This window comes from Patagioenas fasciata, chromosome 2 (genome assembly GCF_037038585.1).
Source record: "Patagioenas fasciata isolate bPatFas1 chromosome 2, bPatFas1.hap1, whole genome shotgun sequence".
NCBI lineage: Eukaryota > Metazoa > Chordata > Aves > Columbiformes > Columbidae > Patagioenas > Patagioenas fasciata.
The window spans coordinates 57,093,128-57,119,664 of NC_092521.1; the positions used below are offsets into that span (position 1 = coordinate 57,093,128).

The window sequence follows — 26,537 nt, forward strand, 5'->3', positions numbered from 1 at the left end:
CCTCTGTTTAGTTATGTTGACTTACTGAAATACAGAAAATTGTCACTGTCTCTGAACAGATTAGTAATAATGAGCTGTTACAATATGACAAACTACCTTCCCCGCACTTAAAACACAATTAGCTGCTGTTGAGTTACCGATGTTCTGGCTGTTTATTCTCTTTCATGGCTGGTGTGGTTTTGGGTGGTTCTCCATGTTCAGCGTATCACTTGTGTAATTTTTAACATACTTTAACTTGTCATCGATACACTGATAACTTAAGCTGTAACTGGAGATTTGTCCTAGACCATTTCTTGTCCCCACCCAAAAAATTCTGTAGGGCATCTGAGAGATATACAGTGGCAGATTAAAATTAGATGGCTGAAATGGTTATCGCTATCAGCCGCCTACCCTGTCTCTCTGACAGACGTTTCTGTCTCAAGGCTGGCATGGCTGATCTGCGTGTCAACCACGGTAGTTTCCAGTTCAGCATATTAAGATAAACCACAGACACAAAGAGCCCTAGGCTTGAGCTAATGTGCCAGGATTTTGGGGTGTGGTTTGGAGATCAAATGCTGCTTGGCTTTCAAATGTGATGCATATTTTGTCAGTAAAGTCAGCTTCGTCCATCAGTGGTCCCCCAAGACCAGGTCACACACGGGCATGTGCGTGACAGCTGGACATTCCTTCAGGTGTGCTGGTACAACTGGCACTGGGCCTCTGGTGTGGACTAGACTGTGCTCCTTTTGCAAAAATGTGTTTAGAATCGTGGAGTCATAGAATGTCCTGAGTTGGAAGGGACCCACAAGGATCATTGAGTCCAACTCCTGTCCCTGCATATGACAACCCCACAGTTCACACCATGTGTCTGAGGGTGTTGTCCAGTCATTTCTTGAACACTCTCAGGCTTGGCACTGTGACAGCTCCCTGGGGAGCCTGTTCCAGTGCTTCCCTCTGGGTGAAGAACCTTTTCCTAATGTCCAACCTGGACCCCCCCTGGCACATCTTCCTGACATTCCCTCAGGCTCTGTCTCTGGTCACTAAAGAGAAGAGATCGGTGCCTGCCCCTCCTCCTCCCCTTGTGAGGAAGCTGTAGGCCGTGATGAGGTCTCAGGCAGCAGTGCCAACCCAGAGTGTTTGGTGATGGGTACACAGCACTCCGTCTCCTTTACATTCATTCTCACACATGGTGTAGTCATGGCCTGAGCTTATGAACCACAGACTGTTTGTATACAGGTTATGCATCGCGTCGGGCTTGTGCCTATTTATGAGGTACTTCTGCGTTTAGATACGCAGTCCACTTGCAAAGCTGAATGTGTTTTGGGGCAGGAAAGCTGTTTGCTTTGGTTTTCTATGCTGTAGTTTTCCGGAGATACTGCATGGTGCATGGACAAACTCAGTGCTATCCAACGTTGTGTTAATTGTATGTTCCTGTATACAACCAGAAACGTGCTGTCCTAAATGTCCTTTTTAAATGACACAGTTCAAAACCAGAAAGATTTATGTGGTAGAGATTTCCTTGAGATGCCTGTATCAGTGTTTCCTGCATTGTCTGCTTTGTAAGCACTTTGGCCAGGGAAATTATGAAATAATCTTGGTTAAATAGCTGGAATATGGTCAAATATGTTGTTGATGCTTAAACAAAATTGCATCATGGTGTGAAAGAATCTTTATTGAAATTATGCTGCATAGGTTGCTAAATGAGGCACTCTCAAACCATAAAATACTGACTGGACTCTATGCCACGTGTTCACATTTCTTCCCTCATGTCTGTCTGATTGTACACTGGACACTGGGAGTACTCATGGACAAAAGAGAAGCACCTGATGGTTGTACTAATGGCTGTATTTGGCAGCACAGGTACCTGGAAGTGAAATGGAAATCTGGTGTGAAAGTGTGGGGGAGCTTTCCCCCCTCCACGGTTAATTTTCCTTTTCCCCTGCTGTTGCTCCAGCAGTGGTGTCACTGGAGCCTCGCAGTGTCTTTTAGTTATTTTGGAGAGTTGCCAGAGACTCTCTTGACGCAGACAATGGAAAGATAACTGCATTTTTTATAAACACTTTTTATTTCCATAAAAGCAGAAGAGAATTTCCTGGGACACAGAAAAGACATTTCTGTAGCCCGAGGGTGTTCCTTCCACAAACCCGCTGCCTGCAGTGCCCATGGGAAGGATTCTCCCAGACATTTATAGTGGAAAATGTTAGGCAAGCTCTGCTATGTGGAAATGCATATAGGTGGGAATCTGTATACGTTTGCAATGCAATACCTATTTGGGAGGGAGTGTTCTTGGAAATTGATGGGAGGAGGAGGCAAGGGGCAGAAAATAGGTATTTTCGAATAGGAAATAAGCAATTTAAAAATTTTCTTTAAAAGATTTATCCATAAAAGCCCAGGCTTCTGGGAAAAGGTACTGAGGTGAATAAAATGTGTGACTTATTTTTTAGATAGAGCTGAATAAAGACTCAAGAATTAAATAATAATTGATACAAGACAGTACTAGTTTGTAAAAAACATTGTCTGTGCTGTACAATGCCAGCCATTGAGAGCAATCTGTTGGCTGTACTCTATGTATTATTTTGTTTGTAATGTTTGTTAAATAGATACACTAAGGCACAGTGACCTGAGTTAAGCACTTTTTAGATAATTTGACTTACAGGGAAATCTCAGAGTACAAAAACTAACAGTGACAAGGTATTTACTACAGGAACATGCATATTTCTGCTGATGTGGATTGGAGAACAAACTACAGATGATAAAAAACTTACCCTTACTCACACTAGTGTGCACTGCACAATTCAAATATCATGCAGAAATACAAGAACTCTCTTGTCCATTAAAATCTGGAGTTCACATTACAGTGGAAGCTCTGTAACTGCCCTGCATCTTGACGCACAGTAAATAAATTAATTTCTCTTATGTTTTCTGCATAGTATGTATAGGCTGATGTTCAAAAAAAATACTGTCATCAGTACTAGGTGGACATCTGAACTGACACCTGAGACATGATATACTCTTGCCTGCATTGTACATTACATGTATGGAAAATCAAGTTCTTAGGTGTATTCTCAGACCCCTCCTTGCTTCAGTAACATTACACAATTGCAGAGAAGAATGGTATTTATTCTGTATTTCAGTGCCTCCTAGGAGAGCTAACTGAAAATAGTTTCCACCTTGCAGGGATCACAGTCTTAAGTAATATGACCTAATTTAGTAACAGAAAACACAAAGACAGCACTTCTTCCCACCAATCATCCGATCTCCCCCAACCCCCAGATAGTCCTCCTCTGTTGATGTAACTGTTGTGTTCTCATCTGGGCCCATTTTTAGGACTGCAGTCAAAACTTAGCAATGCATCTGTGAAGTTACATGGTTTAGTCTATATTTCTCTGGATTTAAAGGCAGTGATGTTACTTGATAAAATGGTCTAGTCTTGAGCTATTTGCTATGTAAACAATATTCCAAAGAAAGAACAAAAAGCTGCTACAGTAACATGATTTTTATTTTATATTTCTCTACGTGTGCAGCACTCTGCAAACCCAGTAAGTGACACTGCTTGTGATTATTAAAGATTTCTTAAGATGAAAACCGACTAAGATAATTTTAAAATATTTACCATAATTCAGGAATTCTTTGAATTACGACTAAGGAGAACTAGGCGCTAAGAAAATCTCATTTGCACATACCCTTTACTTCTCATCTGCACTTGCCAATGATAATGACATTGTGCTTGACAAAAATTATAAGGTACATATTTAATTTATTTTTAATCGTCTCTTCGTGTAATTTCACAGCTGAAAATTAGAATTTCATTAACTGAGTCACCAGTGCGTCTTCACCGTACTTGATTAGGAAAACTGTGCTGGTACGTCTAGAAATGTCATGGGGTGGCAGGGGCTCCCCAGAGTCCATCAGGGCAGTGAGGGGCACCAGGGCAGCCCCAGCCTCGGGCATTGGGCACCTTCCTGGGGTGAGGTGATGGACTGGGATGTGGCCCTGGCATGTCACTGCATTGAACTGCGGGAAACACGAGACTTTCTAATGACTTGTGGAAACCCATCCCTTGTAGGTCGTTCCTCCTCAGGAGCTGGAGTGAAGGTGTTCCTCATCTGCCACCTTGACAGCTGAACATGTCTGCTATGGTGCTCGGTGTCCTTTTTGTGGGCTCTTGACCCAAAGTCAAGACCGTGATTCAGTTGAGTTGTTGACACCAACACAAGTCCTCAAAACAGAGGAGCACAGGGCACATGGTGCTGAGGGGAACGTTTCTGTGGAGGCTTTGTGTCTGGAGAAGGTGTCCGGCTGCATTGGTGGGGATGTAAAGGAGGCTTTACATGAGTGCAGAGCAGGGGACACAATTACTAAGTTTTCTTGAGAAGCTCTCAGTGCTGTGTGTGCATAAATGGACAGATCAGGAAAAGAAAGTGGGTAGACGGGCAGAAAATACAAACCTGTATGGTGGTGGCAGAGCAACAACAGCCAGGCTGCTGAATTCAGTGTAGATGCAAAAAAGTTCCCAGTGTTGGTGAAAACTCTTTACATCTTCCTCCAGGAAGCGGCCTTTCTGTTTCTTTTTGCACCAGAGACGGGTGTATATGGGGAAGAAAGATGACAGATGAAAACCAGCCTCTTTGACAAATCTCTAAAATCAAGGAGGTCTTTCAGTTGTCGCCATGTCATCTAATGTAATTTTGTTCAGGCTGTTAATTAAGATGTGAAATATAAGGGAATAGTGAAATATCCTAACACCCTGAACTGGTGAACTGAACAGTGGATCTTACCTACGTGTAAGAATATTGTGTTGGGTACCTTTAGCTGCTGCCATAAACAGTAACTTGTTAAAGGGTATAGCTTCAGGCTTTGCCTTAAGAAGATGGAGAGGTAGTTGCTGGATAAGCAATTGAACATGGGAGGACAGAAAGAAGGTAGAAGCTCAGCAACTGGAACTGGTTTTGAACCAGTAACAATCTTCTTTCAACCAGTCAGTCTGTTTTTCAGGCTGTGAGCTCCCCTGGGCAGAGAAGGTCTCTGAGCCTCCATGTTGCATGGTCTGTGCCAGGCCGTGAGCAGCCAGGACAGGCCTTGGCGGTGGCTTCCAGCTCTGCTTCTTACCCTCCATAAGCCGATCCGCTTTCGTTTTGCTGGTGTTCTGCTTGGCATTCTTTTTATGAAGCATTTTTTTGTTTCGTAGAGACCTATTTATCCTTCCCTTCCCTGCACCAGTGGAGGTTTATTAGATCGCATGGCAGCCTGCCATCTTCCTTATTAACCAGGCTTTTCCCAAATAAACATGTTCCTTGTGTACACTGCCTCCTATTTATGATTTACTTCCCATTATAGAGCTACAATCTACAATATTAAAAATAATACACAGACAGATGTTTATCAGAGGTTGAACAGGGTTTTATTGTACTGCCTCTGGTATTTGTGGTTTCTGTTTCTTTAATCTGTAGCAAAGTGTACTTCCTCCCACCCTCCCCAATTTACTACCTCTGCCTCTCATTGCCCCTATAACACATGATGATGCCCTTTAAACATATTTTCTTTCAGGCTGTTTTGTGTTGCAGTGTGAACAGCAGTATGAAGAAGTATGATGACATGCTTAAAATGGAGTCTTTATGTAAGAAATTAGAAATTAGGCCTTTATTTCAGAGGTCTAGATCCACCCGGAGTCAGGTATTTTCCCCCTCCACTTACCAGCAGGGTGTTTGATCACCCTCTGCTGGCTGTGCTGCCAGGGCTGCTACCAGGTCTTGGAATTTTGGGGAGAGTGCCTTTACACCCCAGTTGTGTCCCAGACACCACTTAGGATTTCATTTTGTGTGTCTGAACTGTGTTAGTACAGTTTAGCTGCGACTACGTGAGATCGCTTGCTGCATATATCATTTTTTATTTTTTATTCGAATGGATGGAATAGAATTCTGCCTCTGGGTCAGATAATCATCTCAGACCTGTTAAATAAGTAGCTGTGACATGCATCATAACAGGGGCCTAAACCACCATATTTTTTCAATATGACACTTTGTTGCTTTTTTTTATCCCTTGGTCTGTGACTTAGATTACAAAAACAAACATCACTTAGCTATAATTAAAAATGCCCTACAGTAAGGGAGATGACAAAACAATGGGAATGCTGTTCATATGGATGAAGTCAACTGTAAATGAAGTCTAAAAGAATTAAGTTGAATGAAAGGATAAAATTATCTTGTTGGGCAGGCACAGAAAGTATAAAATAAGCCTACCCAATACAGAAGATCTTGCATTTCACAATAAGAAACCTCTGATCAGAGGAGTTCTTTTGTTTTGAGGCAAATATCTTTTGCTGTTGCAGCTGAAACATAACATTCAATTAAGGATTTGAAATGCAGTCCTATGTTAATGCGTGTTTGTATGTGGGGAGTTTATATGTACAAGCATCTACCGTGAACACATGAGCAATGTACTTATTTACTTGTATACAGTTTATAAAAATAGGAAATATTCATAACAGTATTCTTAGTATTCCTTTTTTTCCAAGGTAGTCTAGTTCTACCTGGAAGCATGTATATTAAAACTTTACGTTGAAGAATCAGTATATCGACAAGATAATTTTAAAAATCATGCTGCAGACAGAATTACAAACATAGTAAGACATAACTATAAGAGGGGCCGTTTTTTTCAACCTCCAGTAGCTGTCATCTTGCTTTGAATTTAGCTCTAGTCAGAGCCTTGCTGACCAACCTACTGATATTTCACTAATTGCCCCTTGAAAATGAAGAGGAAGACTGCCTAGCTTTGAAACGTTAGTCATGAAAGAAGGATCATGCTGGCTTGTTTACAGAATGGGAGCTTTTCCCCCTCTGCTTGTCTAGACAAACCAAATACAAGACTTTGTACTGAAAAGGGCTCTCTGTGTGTCGTTAGGCACATGGGTCTAGTCTGGACTGGTCTGGATTTCCCTGCAGGAGTGCTTTGAGGTCACTTGTAGTGTTTTGGTACAGACCCCTGCTACTTTTTTACTAACTTCCAGTTTGACAATACTCTAATATTTGCTTTCTACTATCTCCATCAACCTGACTTTGATCCAGCTTGCTTTGCAAGGAAGGGTTCTGTTCTGGTCTTAGGAAAAGCACATGCTGTTTAAATGCGTTTACTATGCAAAGTACTTTAAGGTACTGAATTTTCGTTTACAAGTTACAAATACCTGATGTTACACATGTTCCATTTCTGGAAGTTTCTGTATTTTCATTGAATAATCTGTTTAATTAATTTGTTCCATTCCTGCAATACTTTTTTCCTTTTGAGTATTTCCTTCAGACTTCAACAGAACATGATTATGCAGGCGAAGTTAGTTTTGCACTTTTTTGTCCTTCATCGGATATTAGTGTTTTTTTAGATTTAGAAGTTACTTTTGCACATGCGTGTGTTGGGGGTTGACCCTGACCAGCAGCGAAGCACCCACACAACAGCTCACTCACCACCCCCTCCTGCCCCGCAGGATGGGGAGAAAATAGGAAGAGTAACAGCAGAAAGTTAGTTTTAATAAGTGAAGGAAAGAGGGGAAAAAAAACCCAGGTCACACAAAGGTAGCCACTCACCACCTCCCCCAAGTCAACAGATGCCAAACCAAGCCCCCGAGCAATGGAAGGACATACCCCCTGGGTTTTTTTTTTTTGTTGCTGAACATGATGCTGTATGGTGTGGAGGATCCCTTTGGTCAGTTCAGGTCAGCTGTCCTGGCTGTGTCCCCTCCCAGCCTCTTACTCCTGCTGACTCCTTGGGAGTAGCAGAGTGAGAAAAATATAAAGCCTCAATCAATGCTGTGCAGGCACTGCTCAGCAATAGCCAAAACACCGGTGTGTTTTCAGCCCCGTTTTGGTCACAAATCCAAAACACAGCACCCTTGGGGCAATTATGAAGAAAATTAACTCCATCCCAGCCAGGCCCAGTAAAGGATAACTGCTTTCTTGGCATGTAGATTTGGTAGTTGATCACAAAGCAAGGTGGTTTTCACAGTATGTGCCATTTTAAAATCAGCGTAGAATTCCTGTGGTAATTGTGACCAGCCTTCCAGTCAATGTGGGCACATCAACAGGGGACCAGAGGCCTGATGACTTTTTAAATTCACCTTGACAGTGGTCATGCTCATATATCTAAGGGAAGGAGGAAGCAGCCATAAAATTTTACAAGAAAAGGTGATAGAGTCCGATTTTTGAATTCAAATTTCAGTGTGGTCTGTTATCTAGGACAAAAAAAACCCCAACCTTAAAGGGCAAATTCTTTGTCTGGTTAGTCTTTTTATGGTAATGTCAGTTAAAAACCAGAACTCTAAGACTTTAGTAGAGCTAGTAAAAAATTAATGCTTAATTTGGTCTTTTTTCTGAAGACTGTATAATCTGGTGGCAAATCGAAACCTAAGGTTCTTAGTTTAAATTGCTTTTGAGTTGAGATCTTGCTTGAGCACTTAAGATACCTGAAAATTAGAACCTTTTCAAGCCAACTTTTCTCATCTTCCAAGGCAACTTCGTTCCTTTCTTGTTCCAGTTTCTTACTACATGAAGTTGCAGAAATGAATCCTGAAGTGTTATAATTATCAGATTGTTAATATTGAGACTGATCTTTTAAGTCCCTGTCCCAAAAGTAACTGTTAATGACCTTAGTTCCTTCAGTTTCAAAGGCTTACTCTGTTTGGTTATTAAATTTTATGGTCTATACTCAAAACAGAAAAACTAAGCCCTTACACGTCTCTTCAGTTCTTTGTTGTAGCAGAGAAGGAACAGGGACAAACACTTAGTTTGTACCATATTTTGTTGTACACCTCGAATAATTCAAATACTATTGGGTATGACTGAAAAAGATTAAATCTTGAGGACCTTATTTAGGCAAATACTCACTGATTTTTAGGTGCAATGTGACAAAGTGGAATAGAAGGATTTTTTTCTCCCCCATAGGAAATGTTTGTTTTTCTTGCATTGTATTTTATGGCTCTTATTTATATTCCTAAGTAGCATCTTATGTGTCACACTTGTTGATGCACGTGTTTTTGCAGCAGCAGATTCTTTCTGGTATGTGTACCAAAATTTCATTAATATTCTTGATGAAAAGTATTCAGAGTGAAGTCTGCAAATCACTTTTACCTACAAAAGCGAATCTGCCAATAAAAATTATTTTGTTCACTTTCGCAATTTATTTTCTTCTCCTTTGCTGTTACCATGCTGATGTTACATATCAGATACGTGTGGTTAAGTATCATGCCTGTTTTAGGGGCTTTTTTGGAATTACACGGCCTTCTGTCTAAGTTCAGAGTAAGTCCAAGAGTAAAGGAACGTCTTTTGTTGATGCTGATGAACAAACGTCATCTCCTTGCTGGGAAGGAGCAGAGATTGTCTCTCTTGAGCAGAATCAGCCAATATAAACTGCAGCCTTAGGGAAGCCCATGGTTCAGAGAAAGGCCCTTCTTTAATAAACTACTTGTGTTTCTTGTTTATAATTCTGTCTGCTTTGCCTCTGCTTCTGCATGAGAACCGCCACAATTTGTCAACATGCTGGAAGTGTAATCATTAAATTATAATTTGTCTAGATATAATATGCCCTCTGTTCTATATGTGTAGTGTATTTAACTTTGAAACAAGCCTGGCGAGAAAGCTTTTTATAATTGCATGTATACTTTTGTGAACATTTCTTAATTACATCTCAAATACTTACTATAAAGCTTTGTTTCTGGAAGTGACATTTAAATGATCAGCTTAGCGGAAGGACAATGGCATTTTAATTATCAACCGTAGCAGACAGCCTTAGTATATAACTAGCCTTATTTAAATATACTGAGGTGTTACAGCTTCAGACAGATGACAAGTCAGTCAGACTGAAACCCTGTCTGACTGGGCTCTGAAAATTAAAGACAAGACATCCAAGATGACAAAGCACTGGACTATAATTCCCGTAGAAAGCTACCACTGGTTAGCACTTATTGAATCTTTACCGGTAAACAAAAAGCCAAGGATGGAGATAATGCCATCCATGTCAGAAGGGGTAACTGTGTAGATCTCCTGTTGGTGTAAAATTTGAGTGGGAGATGAGGTAAGGAGTTTTTCCTTGATTTTTCTGTTTTATTTTATTCTTTTCCCCCAAGAACGAGAGCTTGATCTAGTGAGGTATTTTACACAGGATTAGTTAGCCAGCCTGCATCCTTTTGCAGAGAAAGGGAGAGAAGAAGGAACTTGAGGGAACTAGGTTTTTGTTTAAATACTTGGTCTCGTAGAAATTGTTCTTATGACATAACCATATTGAGGGGAAAACATTCATTTCTTTGTGATGAACAAAACGTAAAAGATACAGCATAGCTGCGTGTAGCATTCAGACACTTTATGGAGGTTTTAGAAGTTTATCAACTTTGTAAACTAAACTGGTGTGTGGGAGTTCAATGTGCAGACACTGAGTGCTTGATTGTAATTAGTTGAGAGACTGGCAAATTGGTTTGGGGAAGGTAGTTAAGGAATAATTGTGTCTGGACAGGATTGTTCCTGGTTACAAAGTATACTGTTTGCCTTACAGCTGATACTGTTTTACATTGTGTAAGACTTTTTAAAATGTAGGACAATTATTATTTTTATTCATTTTTATTCATAGTGCTGTCTTGCCCAAAATACGCAAGGTGCCACACAAACGTTTATGAGAATATTATTTCTGTCCGAAAGGAACTGCAAAAAAATATTGTCCCTTTTTTTAAGAAGAAGTAGTTGAATTTCCCCAAGTGGCAAATCTGGTTTACTACTGAATTGATTCTGGTGATCTGGAATGTTTCACGTATGTATTAATACATACGCAATGCTTAGAACTACTGTATTATTTATTTGGGGGATGAAGTGCCGAAGACCTGTTTGCCATGATAGCATCTACTTGGAAAATACTGCCTTTAATATCAGTCATTCTAGCAGTGAAGAAGGTGAGCACCAATTTCCTCACAAGTTTTTGTTGTGTTTTCTTTTTTGCCTTTCAGAGTGCAAATTCACCTGCGCCAGTGGTAAATGCTTGTATCTTGGTTCATTGATTTGTAACCAACAGAATGACTGTGGGGATAACAGCGATGAAGAGAACTGTCTGCTTGTAACAGAGCATCCACCTCCAGGCATCTTTAGCTGTAAGTACTGACTCTTTGTGTGCATCCCTGGATGTATGTATGTCGAATATGTCTGTCTACCTCAGAAATTAGTCTGTCTGGAAACTTGGTCTGCAGTCTGGTATCTGGGGGGGATGAGACAGAGAAAATAAATACTGTTTTTCTCTGAATGGGCAGTGATTTGTAACATACTTGCTCCAGGTTTCTAAACCTGGAAAGTTGTAGTTATGTAAAGAGAATTTGTGCTGCAGACATTGAGGTTGTAAGCACATGGATCATATGTGGCTTCTGAGAAAGAAACCATAACGTATAAATGATTAATAATTTGTTTTCCAGGGTTCTAGAAAATGTTGTTTTTTGCTTTGTCTGTGTGACAGTCTTTATATGCTGTGAAGACCATTAAGAAAGTTGTAGTATTTCCAGTTATCATTCTTATTAATCAAATATATTTTATTAGTGCTGAGATCAGCATCATGTGGTAGGTAACTGAGCTTTTGTAGGTCTGTCTTTAAAATTGCTTTAATTGTGATTCTTTGGTGCACAGAGTGCCAGAGTTTATCACCAGAATTGTTTGCTTAGTCCTTTGCTCTCAGCGATGTACATGGAAGTCAAACTCTGGTTTTAGTTTTGTATGTTCTGCAATAATTTATCTTTACACTGCAATTCAGCTTTCTGGATGGGGGAGAAATTTTCCAATGATGCTTCTGGTCTACAAGTACAATAGAAGTGGTGTTATGTTACTTGCCGCTTTCCAAACAGTTTAGTTCTGCCAGTACTGACATCCCTTGGAACACTGCTTCACCTCTGATTGTGACTATGGCTTAAGGCTATCTGTGTTCCAACGTTGTTGTTAGTAATAGGAATTATAAGCAGCTGTATCTGTAATTTTCCTAAAAAACACTTCGGAGTGGATTCATAATAGAAGATCAAGTCAGGTGTTGGATATACACCTTTCTTCCTCTGCCCTCTAACCTTCAAATGAAAGTGTTGTCCTGTAAATGTTTTTAGATCTCATACTTTGCAGCACTTTCGTACCTCTGCAGTGATTTCAGAGGTTTTGAAATAATAACGGCCTACATATGCTTTATTTCATTTTGGTTTTGTTTTGATTTGTTTTTTGGAGTGGAACTCTTTCCAAAGCCCCAGGACTAGCCATAGTCCTTGGTTATGGGTCCCGATCAAAATGTCACATGAATTTGCCCATTTGTTTTTGAGTTGTAAAAAAGTTATGCCTTATTATTTGTGCATACAGAACTTGTAAGCATATTGTTGAAGTTCAAATAGAGAAATCTTTTTGGCTGGGAGACTGTACAGCTCTTCTCTTAAAACCAAGTAGCACAACCATTTGCCCAAAAGGAGCCATGAAAACCACAGTGGTAGCAGATGGAGGGAAGGGCTTTGGTGACGAGCGGCAGTTGAGGCCTCGGAAGCGGTGGCCTTGTGTGGCTACAGTGTGATGGTGAAGCCCTGTCTGCTCCTAGGTGGGACTCCCAAAGCCTCCTTCAGCTGGAGGTCTGAGAGCTGGGGCAGTGATGGTTCTTCAGGGTCCCTCTGTCCCTGTAACCCTTGTGCAGCCATTGCAGCAGCATGTTGGCACCTCGTGCTGGCCTGTTCGTCAAAAGGTCTTTGGACTGTAGAAATACTGTTACTTGCTTGATCCAGGATCCACAAACTTCCTGGTCTTCTCCTAAGCCACATCCCTCCCCTCAGGCGTTGCAGGAGGTCACGAATGTGAAGCCAGGCATGCGTGACAGGTCAGCTGGATGGTTCTCCCCCTCACCTCCAGCTGCGTAAAGTTTATCCAGACCAAACCTGACAAAAGGTGTCTCTAAAAAACCTTTGGCGGCAGGTTCCTGCTTGCACAGGAACTTCAGGTGGAATGTTTCATGATCCTGCCTCTGGAAAGTCATGCAGGTCAAGCTGGCAGCATTTCTATTGCTTTTCAGTGCACAGGGAGAAAAACAGTTTGCGTCCTTCTCCTATCAGCCTTTTACAGACATGAGGACTGTTACCACCCATCTATCAGTTACCTTCTAGGAGAGTTTAAACAAAAAAACAAACCCCAAGTTCCTTCACAGAAAAATAAAGGGACTTCTGTTTTACATGAAAAAAACAAAACCTAGTGAAACAGGGTCCTAATGGTGAAACAAAGAGGAATAAAAACAAAACCAAAAACAACAAACGAAGCCAGATGGAAAAAATAATACAGACATAAACAGCATTTAAAACAAATGAGGATTAGTGGTATTTATCCTGTTCTGGCTATTAAACAAGCTGTGACATGGTAGAAGTCAGTGCCAATTGGTAACAGGAAAGATCATTATTAGGGACATGGCAGTTGTTTGTGTTGGCTTATTCCAGCCTTGAAAAAATGTTTCTAGAATCCTTGTTGAAGTGAGATCCCCAGGCTTTAGAGGGCTGACATGTTGAATTAAAGAACTTGTGCATGCTTTTGCTCAATGATTTTAATGGGGATCCCTACCAGAGTACTCCAGAGTATGCGCACTCAAAATGTCCCAGCTAACAAGGCTACCTTCCAACACAGAAATATGTATGTTCGTTGGCCTCTGGAAGAAGAAAATACAGGTCAGTAAGAAGAAAATGATGTTAAAAAAGATCACTTGAGGAATTTTAAAGCAGGAATTTCTTTCTGGTCAGTATTACATATTAGGTCTGTTCTGGCATCTTCTTGCTTGTGCACAATTCTCAAATGGGGATGACATTGTTTTAAGGAGCTGTGTGTAAGTGTGTGCTGGTCTACGCCTGAGCAGGGTGGCCCTTTTCTCCCTTGGACTGCTCTTGCCTTTACCCAGAGCACATTGGCACTGCTGTGGTATGCATTCCCCTCTGCTCCTTCTTCAAAGAATCCTTTCTCCTGCTGTATTCAAACCTTCTGTCCTCCTGTGGTGGAAACAATATTAATCTCATTTCGCAGTAATACATAGACTGCCCCCAAATGATGTCTAAATAAATACATTTTCCTGTGGATGTTCTGCGTCAGTTTATTTAAGCAGTGTGTGCCATGTTAGCGGTAGCCCATATTTCCTGGCTACTGAAGCATTTCTCATTTGTGTTCTTGCCAGCAGCCAAATCCAGAATGTCTCATTGGAGCTTATTGTTTAGTTTAGTTAAGTTGCATGAGCAATGGTATAGAAAGGTATTTTTTTTGTGGGTGACCTGCTCACTGGATCTTGTAGTTATAGCAGATGCTACCGCATTGTGTTAGAGTTTAAATCTCCCAGACCTGGTGTTCCTCTCTCCTTGCTATTCTTATCTGGCTCCAGCATGAAGGCTGTTATTTCAATCTTTTAAATATTGCTACTGAACTCAATAAGATGTCTCACGTGTGCAGTTAAACAACACGTGTATTTCTGCAGCCCTTTGTTTTTATTAACTTTTCTCTGCTGACTTGTAGGTGGGGTTTCCTTATGCTGCTACATGGGCAATTTAGTCTGTATAGCACAGAGAAGTTGGAAGACAACCGGAGGAAATCTGCACCAGCTATGAGGTGTATTAGCAAGTGTCTATTGGATTCTGATTTTAGACAACACCAGTTGCAGTCATGCAGGTGTTAGTTGGTCAAAATACGTGCTAAGGCATTTAAGCCAAACCTGTTAAGATGACAGCTTGCCTGGGTTTACATTGGGGTTTTTAACACAGGTTTGGTGATGCATGTTAAAATGTACCTCTGCAGTGAGGATGCTCCAAGGTTACTACATGTTTCCACACAGGCAGCCTCATACAAAGCAACCCATGGCAGCTTTGGGTAGATCCACTTGTTTTTATTTTCAACAACTACAAAGACGTATTGATTGAGATAATGGAGATAACTGTACTTTTGACACTACTTGGAGGTCAAGGGTGTGTGTAACGGCACAAAGCTATAGTAGGAAAAATGAGATGACGAATAGGATTTTAAACGCTGCAGACTTGGCCTTGGCGGCAGATTGCCGCTCCACGTGACCTGCAAAATTTGGACTCCGAGGAATTGAAACAATGTGCCTGCTTCTAGCAGGACACAGTTCATTTGTTCCAGCATTTCCCTTTGTTTCGCAACAAATGATCACCCTGCCTTGTCCTGCTACAAGTAAATTAGATTTTGAAATTGGAAGCGTAGTCTGTTGTCTGTTTGCAGACTGCAGTATTGAAGTCATGTCTAATTGAGAAGGGTTGCAATGGTGGAAATTTTAGTTCTTTAATTGTTTGGTAGAAAACAGTCCAGGTAGTTCTCTCTGCTGTGACCTGTATGTGTTCATGGGCATATGAAACACAAATATTGACATGCATGAGAATTTGAAGAATAAAATAAGGGAGAACAAATCCTTCCTGTCATGTGAAAATTATGTTTACATCAAATTTCAAGTTGTCAGCATTGATGGAGGTGATGTGTCATGGCTGTTTTGGCATAGAAGAGTTTGCTGTAGGAGTTCGTTTTCCTCTGCAAGGTAAAAAAACCCAAACAAATCAAATATATAGCTCTCCCTTTCACCACCCCCCACCTACTTCTGTCAGCTCTGAGCCTTGTAGGGATCTGCAGGGGGTTGGAGAATGATTCTGTTTTAAAAACAAAAAGCTCAATCAAAGGAAAATATTTTGTTTAAAGAGACCTTTGGCATCCCCCTCTGACTGTGACACCGAATTTGCACAGATAAAAACAACCACTTAGATTTACATTTTGATTGTGCTTCTGCTTTCATGTGTGCCGGGCTGTCCCACTTCAGGTGAAATTTATCCATTTCTTTAAATATTTAGCAGTCTAGCGTTGATGTTAATGAAAGTCTGGCACTGCTATTTTGAGCATTGCAACAATGATAGTAATTTTCAGTGTCAGATTACTGCTTCTCGGAGGAAAAGGGAGATGGGAGGAGGGAGGAGCGGGGAAGAAAAAAAAATTGTTTCGGGTCTAATAGAGTTTGTCATCAGCCTGGCTGTGCCAGACAGATGGATTCATGAATACTGTCTAGACGCTCTCTGCCTGAGTGGAGCTGTGGTCTCTAAGGACAAGCAATGAGACGCCGGCTTAAGTGACTGGGGAAAGTGGGGACGCGCTCCCCTCTAATCAGATAGTGATCGGGGCTGATCCTGCCCCGCTGGTGCTGGGAGCCCGGCAGCACTAATCTCTGCTCAAACTTGGTTGGATATTACGAGGCTTTTGGCGGGGGTGGAAAGGAGAGGAGTGGTGTACGATGCTATTGATTTCATCTGCATCTGCCCAGGGGCTGGGGGATGATTTAGTTGGGAGCACAGACCTCAGGCGGGGTGTGTTGGGAGAGCCATCGTCTGGCCATAAAGCACCTGCATAAAACCGCACTCTCACCTGTATTTATTAATTGGTTTAGTCCCAGTATGCTCGAAAATGCTGATTTAGTTGCTTACTTTTTGTTGATTAGGCCCACGTGTTCAGAAGGATTAATCTCTTCTCCCTACCCGGGGTCCGTGTGTCCCCAAGCGTTCAGATGAGGTTAGATGGGGCTGCCTGCAATTTGGAAAGGAGAAGCTGTGTCAACCAGGTGAGACCCATAGCCTAGGGCAGATCTTGTGCTATTTAGGGATCTCTCATGCTGTTACTTGTCCTTTCTCTGTCACTAAGCACAATTAATGATAAGGAAATAAAAATATCTGATGTAGAGGGAGCAATAAATATTTTTTGACTGGTGGAGTTATAACAAAAGCTTAATTTGATACATATGCTAACTTATTCAAAAAGCAAGAGTTTCTCTGGGTTTTGTATTGCAGAATAAACTGTAGTGCTGTGGATTTTAGTTTTGTGTATATATAACTAAATACTAGATAGGTGTTTATATTTAGAAAATCCAGTTGGTTTTCAGCCTATTAGTACAGTCTTGTTTCTTAAAGTGCTGTAAGCAGGTTGTGCGCTTTATTTTGAAGTAATTTCATCTTTGTGCATTTTTGACGCACAGCATGGAGTGTTAGCAATTAATATAAACTTGAAAATTTGAAGAAAAAAAGCAAAACATGACAGTCAATTTTGTGTTTTCCTTTAATATTTTGTATGTATTTTTAAAATTTTCCTGGTGTTTAATAAATGAAGTAGAATGCTGGTCCCGTGAATTCTGTAATAAAACTGCAGTGGAATTCAGTAATGCTGAAGTTCATCCATTCTTTGTCCAGAGCCTTACAGTATTAGTACCTCAGACAAGCCAGACACACACACATACGTGGCTAATAACAACCATGAAATGTGCCGGTAAAAGTCAGGTATTTGCGTCTGCTTACAAACAGGGCTGAGCTCAACTCCTGGTAAAGAATCCATTTCACAAAGTTTCCAACTGAACGTTAGTTATGTTTTTACAGTTAATGAGAAAAGAAATAAAAGCTCACAGTGCCCTGCAAATGAAAATGGGGGAATTACAGTAGCTCTGAAATGCTACGTTATTCATTCACAAAGTATGTAAGTCAGTTGTATCACCTTTAATCAAGATCTAGGAACAACATTTGTTAGAACTGTTTGTGTTTGTTCTTCATACACCTTTCGTTCATCCCTCCTTCAATTCCTGTTAGCTTTTAAGAAACTTCATCTGGTACTAAACAGTACAGTTTATTATGATTATGCCTGGTAATGCTTCTGCTTTCTCCTGTCGCCTTTTTCTGCTACTGATTATTTACAGATGCAAAAGAGAATTCTAAGCGCTCAAAGTGTACAGTGCATTAAAATCTTCATTCCAAGGCTGTTTTTCATGAGAGTGCCTAAACTTCGGACTGGAAATCTTGAAGCAGTAGTGCCAGGCATCAGTTGTGATGTGACTTTCTATCTTCCAGGTATGCTTGGCTCTGCAAGAGACAGGAGCTCCTTGTGGACCAGTATGAGGCAGGGAACTGGCATCCCACATACTCTGAGGGCACCCTTTTCCAGCTTTTTTCTCCACCAAAAGTGCATGGTGGCAGAAATATTTCATAAAGTAAAGTACAAAAACCACAGCACAGAATCACACCAGAGGCACAATTCTCCCTCTGGAGAGAGGAAGAGAATAAACTGTGAGACAGTTACGTTCACACATTATTTCACATACAACTAGTAGGTGCTCAAACACGACATCAGAAATCATATAGAGTGGCACTGAGCAACTTCTGTGGATTGTATTTTCAGTTCACATTAGTAAGTATTGTTCACTGCTGTCCTTCTTCTCAACATTTTTATTTGCAGGGCTCACGCCATACAGTGAACTAGGAGCTGCCTGGCTAAATCTCTTTAAGTTTTACATGCAGTTCTGAAATCCTGCAGTGTGAACTTTAAAACCACCGCTTTCCCTGTCCTTCACTCATATTGGTTATTGCTTGTAAATGCTCATTAAGGGCACTGCATTTGTGCTGTGTTTGCACTTGGCTAAGAGAAGTGGTTGCAAACTAGTTCTTATGTACAGCATTAGATGCTGTTCAGGTGCTAAGGTAGTATGAAGATTACTTACATTTTTTTTAATACGGTTTAAACATGCTTTTGAGGCAGCTTTGAAAAAAAAAAAACTCACAAAAAAGGGACATAGAGTCAAACTAGACAACCTTCCTTCTCTCAGAATGCAGCAGACTGTGATGTTCGATTGCATTTTATTCTGCAGATGCGTATCTGACCTTTTATCTCCGGAAACCCTTCATCTCCGTGATGAAAAGAACAACCTTAATTTCTCTTAAGCAGGCTCATCTTCTTCTTTTATTTTAACGTAACAGCTGAGATGAAGATGAATTGGGAGTTTGTTTGTATGTTCTAAATAAAGGCACACCGAAAAATTTCGGTCTGAAAATTCTGTGTAGCTTAACATACAGCATCACACTGGTGCTCAAAGAAGTCTGTGCTTTTCAATCACCTCTGTGGTCTGTGTTGTGTGTGAAATTATGTTTTTCCATATCATGGAGTGTTTAACTGAAGCATGTTGCTTTGTCCATTAGTGTGCAGCTGTTTTTCTCAGGCTGGGACATCTGAGAAACCCTATTTTCTCCCCAGTTTTGCAAGTACTTGAAAATGGCCAAGCCAGTGTAGCCCCTTGTGGTTGCTCCCCTCCTTGTCCCGGTGCAAATGCTTGTGCAGCCACACAGGAATTGGGTTGTAGACCTGGTTTGGTTCTGATGAACTCTGAGAAACTTCCACTTTGTTTCAGCCGGTGTCATGTCTTTGATTCTGTTCTCAGCCAACTCTTACGCCAGCACAAAGCAGTACAGGTGGCTGCATTCAGTGGTGGTTTATCCTTGACTGGTTTAAGGTTTCTGTGAAACTGTGGTGTTATTAAATGCCTTAGTCCTTGCTTCACTAAAGCATATGCTTCAATACCTTTCCCTTAATATGAGAGAGTTTGGGAATTAAGAGTTGTTGCTTTCCCCTTTCTACCCCATTCTGAGAGTCTCATTGTTTGTTATTTTTTGTTACAGAGAAATGAAACAAAAGAGTGAAGCATCAGAAGGGGTCTTATGACCGTTCATGGGCTTGGGTTCATTTGGAATGAACCTGTGCTAGTAGACTATAATAAAACATTTCTTTTCAATAACGAAGTCCAGTTTGGCTTAAGACGTGGGGCTTTATTGGAATAATGTTAGCTACTTAAGTGAGTTCATAGGAACAGCTGTCTTGGGTGAGATCAAAGGCCCAGCTTGTCCAGTATTGAATCTGGCACTGGCCAGTTGCAGATGCTAAGTGAAAGAGTAGAAGCAAATGAGATAAAACAGTTGTGCTTTTTCCCAGTAAACCTGGTTCCTTGGAGAAATGCTGCACTGCTCTCAGTGAAGAACATGGGATTTCTGTCCTCCTGAGAGAATTCAGCATTTAGAAAGGACAGAAACTGAGGTGAAGAGAAAATGTCTCGTAAGAGTAAGAACAAGAGAAGATCCATCAACCCTTTGCTAACCAGTAGGTGTGTGGGCACATGGGTTTCTTCTATATTCACCACATGCTTTTCCTTTTAAGGCTTTTTGAATATTGGATGCAAGCCTGAAAGTGCTGAATTCATGTGAACTTGAAAGACTATTTGCCTGGATCTTTCGCTTATTTTGTGAGAAATGGATATTTTTAATTTATCTAAGCTTACTGTTTTTTTTTTTTTTTTTTTTTTTTTTTTTTTTTTCCTAAGTGGTGTGTGGGATTTTTTGGTTTGTGGTGTTGGGGGTTTTTTTTGGTCAGGATTTGTGGACTGTGTGACAGTTTTATATTTAATAGTGAATGAAATTAATCTTGTCATGAAAGTAGGCTTAAATTTGGCTTGGATGTTTAAGAAAAAATGCACACACAAAGCCCACTGCATGTAGAAAACACAGTTGTCATGTATGACTGTATAGCACACTGGCATCAGATACTGTGAGAGTATGTGTGTGTATATTACAGCCGCTTTCCACTGATTTTTGTTTCATTCACATGTGTGTCTTACACAAATGTAAGGAGCGAATATAGACTAGTTAGCATTAAGAGATTTGTTTAGGCCATGAATGAGACAGTTGACCAACTATTTATACTGAGCCACTCTAAAGAGCTGAAAGAAAACAGTGGATCAGGAGAGAGTTGTTAGATTAATTGCATTTTATATGTGATAGATGACTTTTCTCTATGTTATGTAGACTGAGAGGCTAGAGAGGGATGTACGTAAAACAGCGTTACTCCAGCCGTACATGATAAGATCACAGTCCTACTTATCTTTCCGGTGGTGTGGCTACACAAGTAGCATCCTCTTTTCCTCAGATTTCCCCCTCTTTTTTCTTTCCTCCTCTTTTTTCTTTCCTTCTGTCTCAGTATTGCTGTGTAATAGCTTCATAAAAGTAAGACAGACTAAGGACCTGGGGGGTGTAGAGATAATAATGACGCACTGTGTGAATACTGGGTCTGGCACCTAGTAGCACCTTGATAGAAATAGAAAGCTGTGATCACAGTATTAAAATATGCTAACAAGCTGAAGGAGCTAATGGGCTGAATTTTTACAGTGCAGATGTTCATCCGGCACTTGCGCTGAATGCAGTAACAAATGTGTGGGGGCTGATGGTGATATTATTGTGTTCTTGGCAGCACAGTCCTCCAGAACAATCTTTCCTTTCCTTTCTATTTTACCAAGATTTAGAATGTTCTCTTTTTTGTGTGTGTGGTCTAAGATAACAAATGTGTGTATAAACAAACAGGTATGACTAAGGCTGCTCAGGCTAGGGTTCCCTTTCCTCGAACAGGGGGTTCTGTGAGAATGGGTGCACTGCTGTACGTCATGGTAGGAACCAGTTTCTCAGTTCTTGGATACTTCATGTTCTACATGTCCTACTAAGTTTCAGACAATTTTATTGTTGTTGGTTTCAAAACCTAGCTCAAGTGGCCAAAATAAACCCTATGCTTTGGGAAACCATAGAGCCATGGTCTGGTGTAAGAGTCATCCCCCTGTGTTTTCCAAAGGAGAGTGGGTAGTCCCCCTGGAGAACACTGGCGGTGACCTCTGTTCCAGTCGAGTACCTCAGCCTGGCCACTCATCGCATGGTACTTCACATAGTCGTTCTGTTCCTTCACGTTCAGTGTTTACAGTTAATGCCAAGAATGATATTTCTGTCTTGCAGAACCTTTCAGCTGTTTCAATAGGAAACGATCTTGACTTCTTTCCAACAGATTCTGATATTCCGGAAGAAATTACCATTTGTACCAGTCAAAGATTTACTAGACAATGTCAGAAATCATTATGTTGCAAACTTGCTCTTTTTTTTTTTTTTCCTCCCTGACAAAGGTACTGACTTGTTTGTTTTAATTACCAGGATGAAAGGTGCATGTGACTTTTGTTTGTAATAAGCTGCGGCTCTCACTGTGAATACCTGTCACTTTTGATAGACTCTTACAATGCAGATGGTCAGTCAACTGGCCCTGAGTATTTGGGGCTGGCAGTGCTCCCCCAGCAAATGCATTTGCTGTGCTATATAACACAGGTTTCAAACCACATCCTCTTTTGAAATGTGGGGAAAGGAAATTCTCCTGATGTTAGCTAGCTAGAGGAAAGACTGAAATGATATAAAGAATAGAAGACTTAGTGATCAGTGAACAGGTCTCACCAACAATTCCAGAATTGCTTGGCATCTCTGCCACAGACTTCCTGAAGAAATCTTTATTGGTTTTCTTCCTTAATTTCTTTATTTATAAATTTGAGATAATGATGTTCATCTGCTTTACAGAAGTAATAAAAGAAGAGGAAATTTTTATGTGGTTGAAGAAACATGCAAAGAGATGTTAAGCTGTAATAACCTCAGAAAAATGGGTATTATACTGGAAAAAATACAATAAGCTGTCAGCGAGAATTAAAAAGCTTAGAAAGTACATGCTTTATGTTGTATGTTAACACATACTGTCCAATAATAATAAGTTTATCTTTGATTTTTCACTTGTCAACATTTAAAAGCAAGGAAATTGATATGCTAAATAGTTTCTAAGTAGATACATTAAACATCAATTTGCATTAAATTGGGACCACACACAGAAGAATAGGAGTGAATTTCATCAGTCAACTACAATTCCACAATTGCAGCAGATTATCTTAAAAAATTGTGAACGTAATGCGATGTAATGAATTCGGGTTGTGTGTTAGTGAAGTCTGAAGAGGAATATCAGAAGGATTTAATCAAATGAGGTCAGCAGTCAACAGAATGATGGATGAAATTCAATCTTGATTAATGCAAAGTAATTCGTACTGGAAGGGAAAGTATGTGCTATTAATACAGTTTATTGGATCCTAATTAATAGTGTAATTTAAGGAAAAGGACCAAAGCATCACTATGAAGGGCTGAAGTAAGACTTCTTTAGAGAATATAATTGTGGTCAGATAAAATATTTTGAATCAATAAAAACAGAATGTGAAATGTTCTGATGCCATTACATTTCACCTTTATCTAGAATGTTGTGCGCAAGTATTGCTGCAGCACAGCAACATGCAATGGATGTAGGAAACATAGGAAGGCAGCAGAATGAAGTTGTGAACAGACTAAGATATTAATAGAGACCAAAAAATTTGGTATTGTTTACTTTTGAGTGTAGATAAAGAGTGGGGAAATAAGAAGGTACACAGAACTGTGGGTGTTGAACAGTAGGTGGGTCAGGAGCTTCGGCTGTGTCGTAAGATTAGAAAATCATTCAGTGCGATTCAAAGCTGATAAAAAATAAATCTTTTCATACATCCTGCCCTTAGGCTGTGGACCTCACTACTGTGCAGCGTCGTTGAGGCAAGAATTTAGCAATATTTAAAGAAAGGAAGCCTCTGAACACTGAGTCCGCTTACGTGTAATCTATCCAGAGAGAAGTAGTTAGGAAACGTGTAAGCCAGAGGTTTCAGGCATTATACTGATTTCTAATGATAAGATCAGGTTGAGAGCTTGAGAGGACATTTCCTCAGTCTTTCGGAGAATTGAACATCCTCATCCAGGAGGAGAGTGTATAGGTTCCCATGTGTGGTGTGAAACTCAAGTCCACAGCAAGCGGCTTGGAATAGTGTTTGCATGCAGCTGTGATCAAAGTCCTTACGCAGTTTCCCTGACTTAAGTAATTACTGATATTGCATGTAACAGCCTTCTGTCATATCTTATAAAGCAGAAATCTGGACTGTCTTGTGTGGATCTTTTTCACAGAAGGCGGTTAACTAGTGAGGCTGGCACGATGAGTTGCTCACCAAATGAAAACTGTGGGATCTCTGCCCGTCAGTACTGGATCACCTCTTGCACCCCAGGCTCAAGCCCCGGGAAGGGTGTTGAGAACGTCCCCAGCGCAGGAGAACCCGCTGACGGGACACACATACTACGAGGTGCAGAGAAAGCCGGTTTAAGCAAGCAAGGTTTAGAACTAAATGTGTTGCAATATGAGTTGATATTTGAGTCTTTGAAGCTTCCTACAGCCCTTCTGTCCATTACAGCTGTGTAGTTAATAAACCAGACTTTCAGAAATCACAGAATCACAGAATGTTAGGGATTGGAAGGGACCTCAAAAGATCATCTAGTCCAATCCCCCTGCTGGAGCAGGAACACCTAGATGAGGTTACACAGGAAGGTGTCCAGGTGGGTTTTGAATGTCTCCAGAGAAGGAGACTCCACAACCTCCCGGGGCAGCCTGTTCCAGTGCTCTGTCACCCTCACCGAGAAGAAGTTTCTTCTCATATTTAAGTGGCACCTCTTGTGTTCCAGTTTGCAGCCACTGCCCCTTGTCTTATCATTGGCTGTCACTGAGAAGAGCCTGGCTCCATCCTTGTGACACTCCCCCTTTACATATTTATAAACATGAATGAGGTCACCCCTCAGTCTCCTCTTCTCCAAGCTAAACAGACCCAGCTCCCTCAGCCTTTCTTCATAAGGGAGATGCTGCACTCCCTTAATTGTCTTAATATCTGTTCCTTAAGCATAATGTGCTGAACTCCATACGTAAACGTTCAACAGTAGTGGACAACATTTTAGATCTTCTCTTCTTGCAGGAGGTGATAACAGTTTCTTTGCTTATTACAACACAAGCCGTTTGTTAATTAGGACTTTCAGAGAGAAATGTGTGTAGGCTGTGAACATGCAGAGTGATGCAGAGAGGTGGGAAACAGATGTGTGGTCATATATGCACCAGCCAGCTATTACTCAGATACCGGCTGCCTGCTAATTAGTGGCTGGAATGTTGAATAACACTGGTGTTTGTGCGATTGCCAGAGTGTGGTCCTGCATCTGGTTTTCACACTTGTCTTAATCTCTACACGGTACCATAAGTAACATCCTTCAATTAAAATTGTTTTGAAAGTGAGGCCTCTAGAGCTTCCTTGTTACAAAATATTAGTTTCTTGGTGTTAGATCGCTGTATGTGTAGGGCCATCGGTTTTTTGTACTCTTGAAGGGACAGCACTGGGTTAACGTTGGAGATGAAACCTGACTCATCCTTTTTGCTTCCTGTCGCATTAATGACCCCCGTGTGTGCCATGTCAGCTTTAAACCACCCCCTTGAGGATTCTCACAGCTCCTCTTCCAGCGAAGAGTCAGCAAAGAGCAGCCAATTTCTGAACTGTCATAGCCGGCAGTTACCTGTGTGATGAACGGCTCCTTAGGAAAACTATTGCAATTGATCATATTTTACTAAGAAGTTCAGTACAATGTATTAGTATTTCCAATTGTTATATATCCTAAAGATACATGCATGCATGCACACATGTACTTTTATTCTAGAACAGTCTTTTTTTTTTGTGAAGTCCAGATCCATGATGAATTTCAGCCCTGCCCATCATCATAGGAAGAGCTAGTGCAATTAGTTGCTACACCAGGGTTTTAAATTATGTACCTCTCTATACTGCACTGTATTCCAGGTAAAAGGCACATCTGTAGATCAGAAGGAGCAACTCTGCATTTGCTGCCAGGACATAGACACAGAGATGATTTTTCTGATCTTGTTTCTGCATTCATAAAATATTTCTCACGCTTTCCTGAAACAACTTACTTCTTTGTTTAAATGAAAAAGCTTGTGAATTAGAAGAGCGCTTCTAAACTTCCAGGTAACTGGGGAAATAATCCGTCTTTCCCTCCTCCCCTTCTCCCTTTCCTTGTCTTCTCTCCCCACAGAATGCTAAAACAGTGTTTTTCCTCCCACAGTTGAAGGTGTGTTTTGCAGCATACAGATGAGATATTTGTTGGCTAGCAAAAAAGAAAGTGAAACAGGAGACCTGTCTTTCAAGTACAAATGGGGTTCTACAGGTCTCTGTTGGAAAGCCTCATTTCTGCATGAGCACAACTGTTTCTCCATATTGCCTGCAACACTTCAGTTACATATTTGGCCATACTTTCTATTATAGATTCTATAAAGACATCATTTGTCAGGCTGTGTACAAAAATGTTTATGCACAATATAAATGGATTTCAGATTTCTTCGAGTTGCACCCAGAGACACAAAATTTTGCACTGCTTCACAGTATACTGAGCTGGATTAGATGACAGTAATAATAATAATTAGGATTCCTTTTTCCATTCTGCAAGGCTAACTGAACTTAATTACTTGTTTGAACCATATCAGTTAGATTTTTTTTTATATATTTCTATTTTTTGCCCTCTTTCACTGTCAAGACCTTTCTTGCAGGGTTTTTTTTTTCCTGACACTGGTCATCTATGACTTAAAGAGAGCAATAATAGGCTTTACAGCATATTCTACCTAGGTGGATAACTGGTTATTGTAGGAAATGTGTATTTTTTTTGTTAATTTGAAAATATACCGTATGAAACTACAGACCACATAGGCTTTTTATAGAAATTCTTCAATTATGTCTCGTATAAGCCATATTAGAAAGGTATATTTGTCCTTGATTTCAACCGCATTTAAGTCACTTAAGTAGGAGCTAGACGCACAAATATCTTTCTATATATGACCGTAGTAGCTATTTAAACTAAGGATTTCAGCAGACAGAATGTAATTAGCCCCATTGCAAGACTAATACACAAGGGAAAAATGCCATAGGGTTTTGTAATAGCGACAAGTGGTCAAGACATTACATTTATGTTTTGCTAGTTT

The 26,537-nt window shown here is 40.5% G+C and overlaps 1 protein-coding gene across 2 annotated transcripts in view; it reads left to right on the forward strand.

Annotated features, from left to right (window-relative positions):
• The window catches only part of LDLRAD4 (low density lipoprotein receptor class A domain containing 4), a 292,433-nt gene that overhangs the window by 130,825 nt on the left and 135,071 nt on the right, over positions 1 to 26,537 (forward strand). For both annotated transcript variants that reach the window (XM_065829811.2, XM_065829812.2), the window contains one exon: positions 10,955 to 11,095. In XM_065829811.2, coding sequence (XP_065685883.1) covers positions 10,955 to 11,095 — 141 coding nt within the window. The remainder of the gene's footprint in view (positions 1 to 10,954; positions 11,096 to 26,537) is intronic.